The sequence below is a fragment of the Mustelus asterias genome, chromosome 12, assembly GCF_964213995.1.
Source record: "Mustelus asterias chromosome 12, sMusAst1.hap1.1, whole genome shotgun sequence".
Lineage (NCBI taxonomy): Eukaryota > Metazoa > Chordata > Chondrichthyes > Carcharhiniformes > Triakidae > Mustelus > Mustelus asterias.
This window is the reverse complement of record NC_135812.1, coordinates 34,205,921-34,220,259: the sequence shown is the minus strand read 5'-3', so window position 1 is coordinate 34,220,259 and position 14,339 is coordinate 34,205,921. Positions and strand designations below refer to the sequence as shown.

The window sequence follows — 14,339 nt, the reverse complement described above, 5'->3', positions numbered from 1 at the left end:
ATGGCTATACGCCACAGCAGACAGCCCAAGAATACTAATTATGTAATGACATCAATACGTGCACCTGATCGTGTGCTCCTGAGCAGAAGGCTGTGGCTCCCATTGTGTGGCCCACACTTCACAGCCCAAAACTGCAGAGCTGGCCCTGCTTGAAATTCCTGTCTGGTCGCTGCTGCAGCATTCCTGAGCACTGCATGAGCCTGTTGTTGTACTGCCCTCCTTTGTTTCTTGCTGGGGGAAGTAACCAATATGACCAGTTCATTCGGGTCATACGCGTGTGTGTATGTATATATCTACAGCATACAGGACTCTGATACCGTAGATATACATATCTATTTAAATCTGATTTTTGTGCAATACAGTGTGTTCAAATTTAAGTTGCAGTGTTTCAGGGAATGTGGAAAGGGAGAACAGAACGGAGCGGTGATAGTCTGCCTTTACTCTGTAATGTAAAATGAGTGTACAATGGGCTTTAGGGAGCTACCTGACAGAGGTGCCTCCGTTTCTGCCTTCATATTCCCTGTTAAAGCAATTCCATCGCTACACGACAGCGAGCCACTTGCTCAAAACCGCTGGTCAGGAGAATGTAGAGAATGACTTTCCCCCAAAACAATGACAAATGAGCACTGACAGGGGGGAAAAAAAACAGAATGGCAGTGAGTTCAAGAAAAACTGCATCAGTGAGTAATGTGTTCGAATGTTGGAAAATATGTATTTCATGAACTGTTGCCAATATTTTATGTGAATGAAGCGGTTTGAATTAATTAGAGCCAGTTGACAAGCTGACAGCCAGAAAGAAAAGATCTGCCCCAGCCTGCGAGGGATTTCCACGTTCTCTGTTGCCAGTTTTTATTGTCAATGTCTGACACTGGTGTTGAAAATCAGTTCATTCTCAGCAGGTATTTTACATGCTGGAAAAATACCCATTTTTAAACCGGGAAATCGGTTTTGAGGTACATGCATGTTCAATTGTTCCATTTTTCATTTACTTTTTGCAAAAAACAATATTTCATGAAGACATAAGTTAAAATTTCAATGAAGGGTTTCCTTGTGTTAAAATTCACACAAATAGGAACACGAGTATATCAGATGCCAAGGTATACAAGGCTCTGGACGAAGTGCTGGAAAGTGGAAGTAGAATAGTTGAGTGGCTTGTCTTTGACTGGCACAAACATGATGGGCCGAAGGGCCTTTTTCTGTGCTGGAGACCTCTATGGTTCTATGATTGAGCTTGTTTATACAGGTGGTCCAAAACTCCAACTATAAGATTCTCCAATCTGGGAAACCAAATGAAACATTTCTTTCCCTCATCGGTTAGAATGATTGGTACAGAAACCGTGAGCATTTTCAAACTTATTTTCAAACTTTTACAGAGCAGAGATCTATTTGAGAGCCACATTAATGCAGTGGGGGAGAGGAGGACTCAAATGGAAGAAGAAAACTCAGATGGAATTGACATGGAGAGAGGAGAAGGGAAAGAAGGAAGTGTAAGAGGGAGAAGCAAGGTGAAAGAGAGCAAACAGGGAGAGGGATATGAAATTCCACCACCTAGAAATTCCCCTCTGTAATATACCGAAGGTGACACAATGTGGCTTTAAACCAGTGGTTCCCAAACTTTTTTCACTGGGGCGCACTTTCGGAATAAAAATTTGCTCGCGCCACACCAAATTTTTTATTGATATGAAATACATTTAAAAACAAAAGAAAACAACTCCTAGCAGTACTTGACTCATAACATAGAACACAACTACTTTATAATATGATCATTGGACATCCAGAAAGTATAAAACAATGCTTGTTTAAACCATGTTTAAATATTTCTTTGATTGTCCTTGAATCTTCCCGCTACACTTGCCATCCTCTCTCGCCGCACCAGTGTGGCGTGCCGCACCCTTTGGGAACCACTGCCCAATAAAAGGCCTTATTGCCAACTAAAGAATAATATATATACAACAAGGTCAGACGAGATTACAATGCGACTGCTCTGCTCAACTCCCTGGCTCCAACTGCCTGTCCCTCTTCGACCCGTGGTATGATTGGCTCAGCTTCTTGCCAGGTCGATCCACAGGGCCCCCTGCCGATCACCTGGTGGGTGCACTTGCATCACATGGACTATCAAGAAGGTAGCAACCACAACCTTCTTAAGGGCAATAAGGGATGAGCAATGAATGCTGGCCTAGCCAATGACACCCACATCTCTTGAATGCATAAAAAGTAGCAGGGAGCTGGGGAGGGTGGGGAAGGGTGGGTGGGTGCTGGGTAGGAGAGTGTAGTTGAATGAATGATGGAGAGTGAAGTGAGCAGAAGGAATTGGGGAATGGGGAAAGGGGAATTGGGAGATAGGGAATGGAGAAGGTCACAACCTTGGTTGGGAGGATGGTGAGGCATAGGCTCCTGGCAGAATCCCCACCACATCAGGTGAGAATGGAAATGAGGAAGATGCGGACTTCTGTCACTGAAAGGAGAAGCCTCCAGTAAGGGGAGACGAAAAGCCTCAATGGATTTTATTGACAATGTGGACAAAAGATTCTGGACTGCAGGTCCTTCAGGTAAGATGTGGAAGAGCTGAAAAGAGGACCCTTATTCAGTATTAATAACCTTAGGGTGGCACGGTAGCACAATGGTTAGCACTGCTGCTTCACAGCTCCAGGGTCCCGGGTTCGATTCCCGGCTCGGGTCACTGTCTGTGTGGAGTTTGCACATTCTCCTCGTGTCTGCGTGGGTTTCCTCCGGGTGCTCCGGTTTCCTCCCACAGTCCAAAGATGTGCGGGTTAGGTTGATTGGTCAGGTTAAAAAAATTGCCCCTTAGAGTCCTGGGATGCGTAGGTTAGAGGGATTAGTGGGTAAAATATGTGGGGGTAGGGCCTGGGTGGGATTGTGGTCGGTGCAGACTCGATGGGCCGAATGGCCTCCTTCTGCACTGTAGGGTTTCTATGATTTCTATGATTTCATTCATCATAAAACCTCCAACAACTTTGCCCGCCCTTTCTGATAATTGGCAGGAACTGAACTCGCCTGAGTAGCGAAATGATCTGTGCTGTGACATCACTTGTGTTATTAACTTGTGAGCAAATCATCTAAATTAAATTTTCCACAAGTTTACTGAGTGGCTGCGTTCCTCCTTTGTGTACAGATTCTGAGGGAGCCTTGGGCAGCGAGTTCAAGCAAAGTACTTCACAGGAAGCTTTCAAAATGATCCATCAATTATACAAAGAGTTCAGAGATGAGTGAGTATTAATCTCAGGAACACTGCCCTCGAACTGGATTCACCTACAATGTCTCTGATCACAATAACATGATTTGGCTGAGCCAAACACCCTTACAATGATTCCAGTTCACAATTATTCTGGCTGTTAAAATTTTCACACTTGGATTATTAACCAGTGAACCATCAGTAATCATAATGGAATTATTTCCCATTTTTGCTTTGCTCATCAACATTCCTTATCATATCGCTGTCACATCCTGACTGTCATATACTGCTTTCATGCAAGATTCAGATGTTGCATCATTTCAGGGTTTATTTGCTTAACTGTGCTGAATTTCTCTGGTATTAAATTAATTTAGTTTATTTATTAGTGTCACAAGCAGGCTTACATTAACACTGCAATTAAGTTGCTGCCCCCTAAATGTCAGCAGCACTTTTACTAATATCACAAGGGTTAAGCTTCTTTGCATTATTTGAAAATGGGCCGAAGAACACTAAACCCAAAGCAGAGCCTAATGACCCACTTCTGCACAGATCTTTATTTCTTGCCTGCTGATAATTAATGTGCCTCAATCTTCAGTTCCTTCCTAAAACCTAAGGGGAAAAAAAGGAAAGAAGCCACATTATTAGAACATCATCCACAATCTCAGAATGGTGACAATATCAATGCAAAAGTAATGTAACTCTGAGGAGAAAGAATAAAGACCAGTCCCACTGTTTTATACATGGGGCGGCGCAGTGGTTAGCACTGCTGCCTCACAGTGTTAGGGACCCAGGTTCGATTCCCGGCTTGGGTCACGGTCTGTGCAAAGTCTGCGTGTTCTCCCCGTGTCCATGTGAGTTTCCTTCGGGTGCTCTGGCTTCCTCTCACAGTCCGAAAGACATGCTGGTTAGGTGCATTGACCATGCTAAATTCTCCCTCAGTGTACCCGAACAGGCACCGGAGTGTGGCGACTAGAGGATTTTCACAGTAACTTCATTGTAGTGTTAATGTAAGCCTACTTGTAACACTAATAAATAAACTTAACTTAAACTTAATAAGATACATAATCTCTTGAATGACCTAATAGGATAGATTAGTGCCTCTACTCAATCAATTACTAAAGTAGTAAAGATTACAGTTTGAACACATTTCATTTCGTGTCTCATGTCTCTTCTCATGTCTTTCTGCACATCATGAACTTAGCGTGGAATTTTCCAACCTTCCTGCTAGTGGGATCTTCTGCTCCCACTGAATGAAACCCCCTCGTGGCAAGTTGCCTTGGCAGCGAGACAGGTGAGCCTGGCAAATTGCTATAGGTTTCAGCTGGACTGGAAGATCTTGCTAGCAGCCAATGGCGAGCCACCTCCACCCCAAAAAACACTTCCTGGGAAGGGGGGTGGTGGGGGGGGGGTTTCGGGAAAATCCAGCCATTAGTCTAATTCCACACTCCCACTCACTCCCTTTAATATTCTTCTTTTCAAAGCATCTATCTAATGCCCTTTTAAAAAAGACATCTGGACTCTTCCAACAATGGTTTACACTATCCATGTGAGGATCTTTGTTTTTAATCCATTGTTTTTGTGATTGTTTTATATTTGTGACCTCTCCGACAATTGGAAAAATCTATTGCCATTTACTTCATCAGAGCTCTTTATAATTCCGCCCGATATTTTGGTGGACTTTCTGGGGTTTGCCCGGAGTTTACAAACAGGAGAATGCTTGTAGAAATTTGCCACACCATGGCTACTCAGCACCAGACAACAATACATTGCTAGATACATGGACAGAGAATAAGAAGTGGAAACCTATACTCAGTCATTAGATATTCAATACGGTGCAATCTCAAGATGATGAGATTGTAATAAAATTACATTGATCTCCTTGGTCACTCTATATTTTGATCTCTCATAACAAACTTAAAGCGGAGATTGATAGCTTTTTAATTAGTAGGGGGATTAGAGCAGAGAGCAAATTATGCGCCATATCAGAAGAGTGTCCAATCCACAGACTCAATGGAGGCCTCTTCGCACATAACACAGCAGGACTGAAAGAAACTGTTTAGTATAGGGACTTTGCCTTCACTAAATAAAAAAAGTAGGGTGAATGAAGGGTTATGGAGAGCAGGCAGGAAGGTGGAGATGAGGCCGAGATAAGATGAGCCATGATCGTATTGAATGGCAGAGCAGACTCAAAGGGCTAAGTTATCTAATCCTGCTCCCAGTTCTTATGTTCTTATAAAAAAAGGGTTTTGGAACATTTGCAAATAGGCTTCAGGATTGTCCAACTGACTTATAGCCTTCATGAAATCCTTGAAATTCGTCCCTCTTTCAACAGTGAAAACAATATTAATAAAGCATCCCAAACATCTTTAGACCTCCTAAGCTTCTTCAAGCAGCTTACAACAGCAACCAGGAAGGAGCAATCTGCTGATACTGTGGAGACTGCATTGAGATTCATCCAAAACCACATACACCTGAATCATCGATGGCCACTCAATATATCAGGTCAGTTCAGAAATGACTTCTGCAAGAAACAAGCACCTCTCAAACTCAAAATAGATAGGCCAGCGATCGTTAAGTGCCTTGAGGGATTATGCTTGACTGCCAAACAATCATTGGCAGAATTTTATAGTGAGTCAAAGAAGTGTACCCCTATTGTCCCATTTCTGTACTTGCCAGCACACCCGAAAAACACAATGTTTGTTAAATCCCAGTTCTAGTAGCGTTTTCATTGCGCTGAAACTGAGGTGATGGAACAAAGTTAGGAAAAGGATAGAATAGGAGTTAAATCAAGAATTGATGGTCGGGTGTTATAGAACAAAGGGTTCGGTTTTGTGGGAAAGAGCAACAAATTTCAAAGTATCAATGGCCCCAGGGAAAGGATACATTTCAGAACAAAGGGAAAAACGATGGTCAAAATGCAGAAATATTACAGCTGCATTCAGCCAAATCCAGTTTCTATGATGACCAATACATTATATAACCTCCATGTGTCTTGGGCCATCTGACAAGCTTATTTTCAGGGAAAACGAACTGTCACTATTTCACTGCATGTAGCTATTAGCATTAACGCTAGTATTATGTTTGAGGTCCGATATTGAGACTAATAATGGACCACGAGGTCAGTAGTAGTAAACTAATTGGTCCAGTTTATTAATGAGCCTTATTCCTTGCACAGTCAGCACAAGACTGGCTAGGCAAGTCCTGGGCACCTGGGCAGAAACATTAAATGTTCATGGGCGGCACGGCGGCACAGTGGTTAGCACTGCTGCCTGACAGCGCCAGGGAGCCGGGGTCGAATCCTGGCTTGGGTCACCGTCCGTGCAGAGTCTGCACATTCTCCCCATATCTGCGTGGGTTTCCTCCCGGTGCTCCGGTTTCCTCCCACAGTCTGAAAGACATGCTGGTTAGGTGCATTGGCCATGCTAAATTCTCCCTCAGTATACCCGAATAGGGGTCGGAGTGTGGCAACTAGGGGATTTTCACAGTAACTTCATTGCAGTGTTAATGTAAGCCTACTTGTGACCAATAAAAAACTCAGGGTGGAGTCCCGGGTCACCTGACCCATTCCCTTAATACAACTTGTATTAAATATAAGTCTGTTTTTTATCTTAAGTTCCTTATGTGAAATAATATTCAATGTTGCTTGCACCTATCACCAATTAATGTCCTTTTCCCCATAGATCTTTTAATGTTGACTGATGTGGGCAGCATGACTCACACTACAGAGTGTTCAAGAATAATCCAACCCTCTGTCTGCAAGAATGACTGCTGGTCCAAACGATATAGAGACATCAATTCCAACTGCAACAACAGGTACCTGAATACAAGCTTACTGTTCAAGATAGATTTTATTAAAAGAAAGTGAATAGAAAGGGTGAATTATTTCAATGAATTATTACTGTGTATGGACCTGCATAAACTGAGCCAAACATAACAATACCCAACAATAATAAAGCTGTACCACACTGAGCAACAACTTGTATTGATATAGTAACTTCACAGTAACATTATCAAAGGAACTTTGACACCAAATCACACAAACAGATGTGAGGACAAGTGACCAAAAACGTGGTTGAAGAAGTAGGCTTGTAGCAAATTTTTAGGTGGGGGGAGAGAGGCAGACAGTCTAGGGAAGGAATTCCAGTGTTTCTGTCCTAAAGGTATAGGCCTGGAATTTCGCTTCCCATTTGCATCAGGCAGGTTCAGCAACGGGAGAGGAAAATATTGGGAGCAGTGCAAAGCCGCGTTTTACATCGGTGTGATAGCTTGCCGCGATCATTCCCTCTCGCCGTCAGTAGCAGGTGACATTTCCCACCTTCAGTGTCAGGAAAGTAATTTGAATACATTAGCATCTCTTAAGATTTCCCGGCAGCCATCACCTCCCGGCGACCTGCAAAGTGTGGCTGCTGTTCACTGCAGTGGCCTTTAAATGTAGCGCCTCAATGACCCAATGACTGCAATGCTGAGGTGATGGCGGGGTCGGTGAATCAGAAGCCATCCCGCCAGCGATAAGGTGAGGAACCCATGCAGGAACTTTTAAAAAAATAATTCCCACGCTGCATGATGGGAAAAGTCACCATGGTCGTCGGTGTCGTCAATGCCGCTCTTCCTGCCCACCATTGGTCTTTGCTGATTTCTGGGAAACTTTCATCCACAGTTCTTAGAATCATAGAATCCTACAGTGTAGATGGAGGGCATTCGGCCCATCGAGTCTGCATCAACCACAATCCCACCCAGACTCTATCCCCATAGCTCCATGCATTTACCCTAGCTAGTCCCCCTGCCACTAAGGGGCAATTTAGCATGGCCAATCCACCTAACCCGCACATTTTTGGAGTGTGGGAGGAAACCGGAGCATGCAGAGGAAACCCATGCAGACACAGGGAGAATGTGCAAAATCTACACAGTGAGCCAAGCCGAGAATCGAACCCAGGTCCCTGGCCCTGTGAGGCAACAGGGCTAACCATTGTGCCACCGTGCCGCCCCAGTTGCTAATGGTAGAGCGAAGGAAATTGGGGATACACACGAGGCCAGAATCAAAGAGATGCACCATTCTTGAAGAGTGGTAGAGCTGGAGCCAGTTACGAAGAGAGTATGAAGCATTGGAAGGATTTTAAAACAAGGATGAGAACCTTTAAACTGAAATATTGCTTAACTGAGCTAATATAGGCCAATGAGAACAGGGGTCCTGGGCAAAGAGGACTTGGTAAGTGTTAGGAGATGAGCAGCAGAGCTTTTGGATGAACTTCGAGTTCCATGGAAGATGGAAGGCCAGCCAGGAGAGGGAAATGGGAGGGACAATAGATTTCTGCTTGGAAGGTGACAGAGGCCAGACTCAGACAAAGGCATAGACATAGAATCCCTTCCATATCAAATGTGACCATTTCCTGTGAGCAAAGCGTTGTCTGTTGTGCATTCTAATGTGGCAGTGGAGTCCGATTGCGTGGCTTTCCATAAAATGCCAAAAGCTCTGCTTTACTCCTCCAAAGTACTGGAGAGGCAGGCGTATGTGAGCAACCACATCCCTGGAAATACTTGGGCGTGTCCAGCATTGCCTTTCGCTCATCGCTAGATAAGAGCACCGCTGGCGATACACCCATGGTCAGGTGAATGCTCACTGTTGTAGCGGTCCATGTTCTCCAACAGCTTGACCTTCCAGAATGCCCACTGCCTCTTGCTGCTCAGATCCTCCATCCCCCTGTCCCTGTGCCAACCTGTGATAGGTCTCCTACCCATCTGGGTGTGAACCATCACCAAGGCAGTGTTCCCTGCAGCCTGCATCATCAATGCCTCAGTGGATGTGTGAATGCATTGAAGTGTTACATTTGGTGAGCATGTTATTGACAGGTTTCCCTCCATCTCAAAGCCACTGTGGCCTGTGCTAAATCCTTCACCTGGCCTCCATCTAGACATGGTATCCGCACACCTCCTTCCAGGGAAAGGACAACCTGGAGGACCAGAGACGGATGTCCTTCCCATTCATACATGACTGTACATGGAGACATTGCTCTGTGATCAGGGTGATGAGAGCCATGTGCAAGAAGCCTCCCTCTAACACTAATCCACTTGTCTCCACTACTCTTGAGACTCTATGGAGAGACTATTGTCTTGACAGCATAGAAAGACTGACCATGTGACTCCTTGCCAGCCATGACCATTCATGCAGGAGGATAGAGGTTTGGAGTTCGAGGTTGGCTGCCCTCTAGCACCCATGCCCCTTGGAGGTATTCCACTTCCCTCTCTCCCTTCATCTCTGTCTCTGACAGCACCCAATAACAAATGGTACAGAATAAACAGCAGCTCCACACCGTGCTGGGATCTCAATGTTGTGAGACTCATGTGTCTGGAACAAACCTTCTGCCATGTGGACTTCACCATAGAGAGGAGAACACCATGGAGCATGGCTGACATCCATTTGTCTCATCATTATTAGAATATCCCTGCAGTCGGCCACTTGAGCTGACATCGAATTCTCACCCACTCAAAAAGTGGTCGTTTGCAACAATCAGTCCAAGAGACTGTATAGGTGTCTCTACTGGCCATGTGTCAGGCAATCCTCTTGCAACCAGCTCAGGGACAGAAGTTATCTGTTCATCAGTGAGATGAGGTGTGCCGAGCCCAGCTACAAGCTCCACGTTAAACATCATTCATTTATCTACAAAGCAAAGAAAATCTGTGAATTAATATCACTGCCCATTATAGGGTGAAAACGTCACTGTGTGATGGCCATATCCATACAGAGATGGAGATTTCCTTGGCTGGAATGAAACTGCGCACATTTTTTCAAAGAACGCAGAGCAGATGGAATTTTCTCAAACACACCTGTGATGACATCCCTGTAACAACCAGAGGGGTCTGTAGGTATTTAGAATCATAGAATCCCTACAGTGCAGAAGGAGACCATTCAGCCCATCAAGCCTGCACTGACAACAATCCTACCCAGGCCCTATCCCCATAATCCCACATATTTACCCTACTAGTCCCCCTGACACTAAGGGCAATTTAGCATGGCCAATCCACCTAACCCGCACATCTTTGTGGTAAAGACATTGTAAATTCAGTCCTGTTTTTGTTCCCTTTTTCCCCTGCTGAATGGTAAATGTGCAGAAAGAATTTTCACTGGATGCTTTTATTTTCACTTCTATTAAACAAGTACAGGGAGAGTGAAAAGCACGACAGTGGAGATGTCCCTGCTTCCAGAAATCAAACCGCTCCCAACAAGAGGGAGAATCTTATTCATCTTAATTTGACATTTGCGGTCATTGCAGGTTGAGGAATTAGAGTCAAAGTTGACGCTTTTCTTCTCTTCATTTCCAGGAGGACCCCTCACCTGGGGACAACTAACACGCCTTTTGTCCGCTGGCTCCCAGCTCAATACGAGGATGGATTTTCACTTCCAAAGGGCTGGTTCGAAGGGAAGCTATATTCTGGATTCCCCCTGCCACTGGTAACTATCATTACTGCTCCAGATCAATCAGAGAGATTGTAGTCACTGTAACATCAGCAAAGGAGGATTATATTTCAAGTACTAACCTTCTTTCCTTCAGAAATTTTCCAAAGGTTCATTGTGCTGGCTACCAGGAAGAATGGAAATTAGTTTAAGTTTATTTATTAATGTCACAAGTAGGCTTACGTTAACGCTGCAATGAAGTTACTGTGAAAACCCTCCAGTCGCCACACTCCGGCGCCTGTTTGGGTACACTAAGGGAGAATTTAGCATGGCTAATGCACCTAACCAGCACATCTTTCAGACTGTGGGAGGAAACCGGAGCACCCGGAGGAAACCCACGCATGCGTAGGGAGAATGTGCAAATTCCACACAGACTGTGACCCAAGCCGGGAATCGAACCTGGGTCCCCGATGCTGTGAGGCAGCAGTGCTAACTACTGGGCCACTGTGCCACCCTTAGAGAATTAGAGAAGGTGAGGAGGTCAGCCCAGAAGTAGTGATCAGATAATAGCAAATTTGGATTGTAAAACCTGTAAATGGGTGGATTGAGGAGAGACTGAAGGAATTGAGAAGTTTTGGGAATTTATATTTTGAGGTTGTTGTAATGTTAACACCCAGACTGCTCACTCAACATACTGCCTGGTATTTTCCAAATGGACAGTGCTGGAAGAACAAGTGGTTCCCGGCACTAGAATGTTATTATTCATAGAATCATAGAAATCCTACAGTACAGAAAGAGGCCATTCGGCCCATCGAATCTGCACCGACCACAATCCCACCCAGGCCCTACCCCCATATCCCTACATATTTTACCCACTAATCCCTCTAACCTACCCATCTCAGGACACTAAGGGGCAATTTTAGCATGGCCAATCAACCTAACCCGCACATCTTTGGACTGTGGGAGGAAACCGGAGCACCCGGAGGAAACCCACGCAGACACGAGGAGAATGTGCAAACTCCACACAGACAGTGACCCAAGCCGGGAATCGAACCCAGGTCCCTGGAGCTGTGAAGCAGCAGTGCTAACCACTGTGCTACCGTGCCGCCCTTATTATTAACTTATTGTAGGTATAAGAATCTCTGGTAATGGTGGGTATATGTTCAGTCTGTGAAATTCCCACTGCACTACCAGTATTGAGACACTATTGTTTGGCACCTGGACAAACAGATACATAGAACAGCAGCCAGGAAAAGTCATTCCTGCTCTCTTTTAGTCACTTGATAGTTTTTAACAGCAACATGTAATAAAATGCTTGTCAATGCGAGGGTTTGATTGGTGTAGCACAGCCCATTAAAGACAAACAGTTCATGCACAACGTTATTCCTATTAATTGGAATCTAAATCAAATACAAAGCTAACTGTACCATGACAGAGTTTAAAATCAGAATTGTGTATTTAATTCAGGCTGAGGAAATTCAGGAACAGTGTTCTGCCTCTTTATACTCTGCAACTACTTCACTTGTGGTCTTCTCTGCTTTGTCCTTTTGTATAACAATATGTTTTGCATTTTTGTCTCACTTTTGTCACATTTATTTCAGTGCATTCTTTGTCTGGTATTTCAGTTGAGTTTAAGATTTTGCTCCTGCCAGTTGAAGCCATACTAATTTCCAGCAGTTTCCATTGTCGGAATGGCATTCCTTATGGAATGGCAGTTAAAGGAAAGATGATTTCCAGAGGATTCATCGGAGACTGGGATTGAATGGTGATATTTAATGCCCCCCCCCCCCCCCATGGGGAGTATGGAGGTGGTGGGGAGGGGAAGGGGGGTGCATTCATACAGGTTGGAGGGTGGCAGGTGGGGTCCCCTCCACCTTCTCACCTCTATCCCAATTAGATCTGGCTCTTGGACAGCTTCCCTGCCTCGCCACCAATTGGCACCCTCAAGTGGGCAATTAATGCCCACTTAACAGCCTCATTGCTGCCACTGCTGGTGTTCAACCAGAGACGGTGGGAGCCCAAAAAGCAAAGCCTATTGGATTTACTTGCCAACTCCTAGGTAGGATCCCTTTCTTCAAAGGCACTAAGTACCTGATGGGGGGATCTAGCATTGGGAAGTCATCCCCTTCGATATGCTACCAAATTCCATCCATCCCTTCCCGCGACCTCCGTCACCCGACATCCATTCCACCCTCGTTCACCAGTGACCTGGGGGGGTCCTTCAGCGATACTGGGCCTCTGATGGGCACATTGCCAGCAGGTGGCACTGCTCCCATTGCCTGCAACGGGCAACTGCTGGCCGCTAATTAGTCAGCAGCTCTCAGTGGATGGAATTCCCGTTTCCACTACCCAAGATGGAGGTCTGCTTATTGACACTTAATGTGGCAGGCCACCAGAAAGAAGCTAATTCGGATCTCCCGCTGGCTCTCAATGGGTAAGATGCCCATTGTCTGCATTAAAACTGCCCTGAGTGAGTCAGAGACAGGTCGTGCCAACTCCCCTCCCCCCTCCCACCACTGCTTGAAATGTAGATGAGGCCACAGAACTACTTGGGTAAGTTTCTTTGCCAACAAGTGGTGAGGGAGGCCTTTATGTATTTTCAGCTCTGCCTTCAAGGTGACATCCTATAACAGCAAATGTAAGTAATCCTGAGATGTTGGCCTTTGAGCAGGTTACCCACAAAGGTTGTTTCTTCAGTCAGGGAATCAGTTTCTCAAGTTAACTGCCACTGTGAATGAGCAGAGCAGTCAGGAACAAATCTTTACATGGAAAGTTGTTGGAGCTCAGAACAGACTGATTGAGGCTGAGAGCATTGTTTAAGAGAAAGTTTGAAGAAATGGAAGTTACTGGACTATGTGGAAAGTTGGACAATGGGATTCATTTTGGGAATGCTATAGCAAGCACACTGGACTGAAATGTCCATTTCTTTGCTGCTGGAAGGTCATATGGCACTGTGGACAACCTAAATACCGACCAGGGAATCAGCAACTTCCAAGTTGCAACTTCCTCTCCAAGCCACTCACCATCCTGACTTGGAAATATATCATCGTTCCTTCACTGTCACCGGGTCAAAATCAGGAACTCCCAACCTAACAGCATTGCGGGTGTACCTATGCCTCAGGGACTGCAGTGATTCAAGAAGACAGCTCACTACCACCTTCTCAAGGGCAATTAAGGATGGGCAATAAATGCTGGCCCAGCCAGCAACACCCACATCTCATGAAAGAATTTTTTAAAAAGGATTTGTACCACAGACGTGAGTTTTTTTACAATGACTATTGGCCTTGGAAGTTGCATGCGTGAAAAGGATTTTAATGTCCATTTCATCTCAAAGGTGCATTTTATTGAGGAGTTGGTAAGTATGGCATGCAAAGAATGATCTGTCAGGCTGTGTGAGGACTTGGCATGGACTGGTGAAAATGTGGAATTTGTTGGAAAGCTACAGTTTGTTGCATTCAAACTTGGACCATTCATTCGGAAGTTGTGACGCACTGTTGTGCAATTCTTCTTTCCCAGAGTGGATTTATTCTCACATCCAGTTTTGTGATGCACTGCCTTCCTGCGTCAACTGGCAAGCAAAAAGACTCATTACCCAGTTGGATAATGCCTGACCATTGGCCCAGTAGCCTGCTCTCCACTCCATTTTCAATATTTTTGTATCTGGTAAAGAGAAATGTTCAAAGAGAAAGTTTTAAAAACATTTTTATTGTCTCTGTGATTCTTCTCCAGGGTTGCACACAGCAGTGGCCTGGAGAC

General features: G+C 44.9%; 1 protein-coding gene across 2 annotated transcripts in view; it reads left to right on the top strand.

Moving 5' to 3' along the window:
* Nucleotides 1-14,339, top strand: part of LOC144501364 (eosinophil peroxidase-like) — a 57,461-nt gene that overhangs the window by 21,392 nt on the left and 21,730 nt on the right. For both annotated transcript variants that reach the window (XM_078225017.1, XM_078225018.1), the window contains exons 3-6: nt 3,134-3,227; nt 5,526-5,695; nt 6,874-7,006; nt 10,511-10,640. In XM_078225017.1, the coding sequence (XP_078081143.1) occupies nt 3,134-3,227; nt 5,526-5,695; nt 6,874-7,006; nt 10,511-10,640 (527 nt within the window). The remainder of the gene's footprint in view (nt 1-3,133; nt 3,228-5,525; nt 5,696-6,873; nt 7,007-10,510; nt 10,641-14,339) is intronic.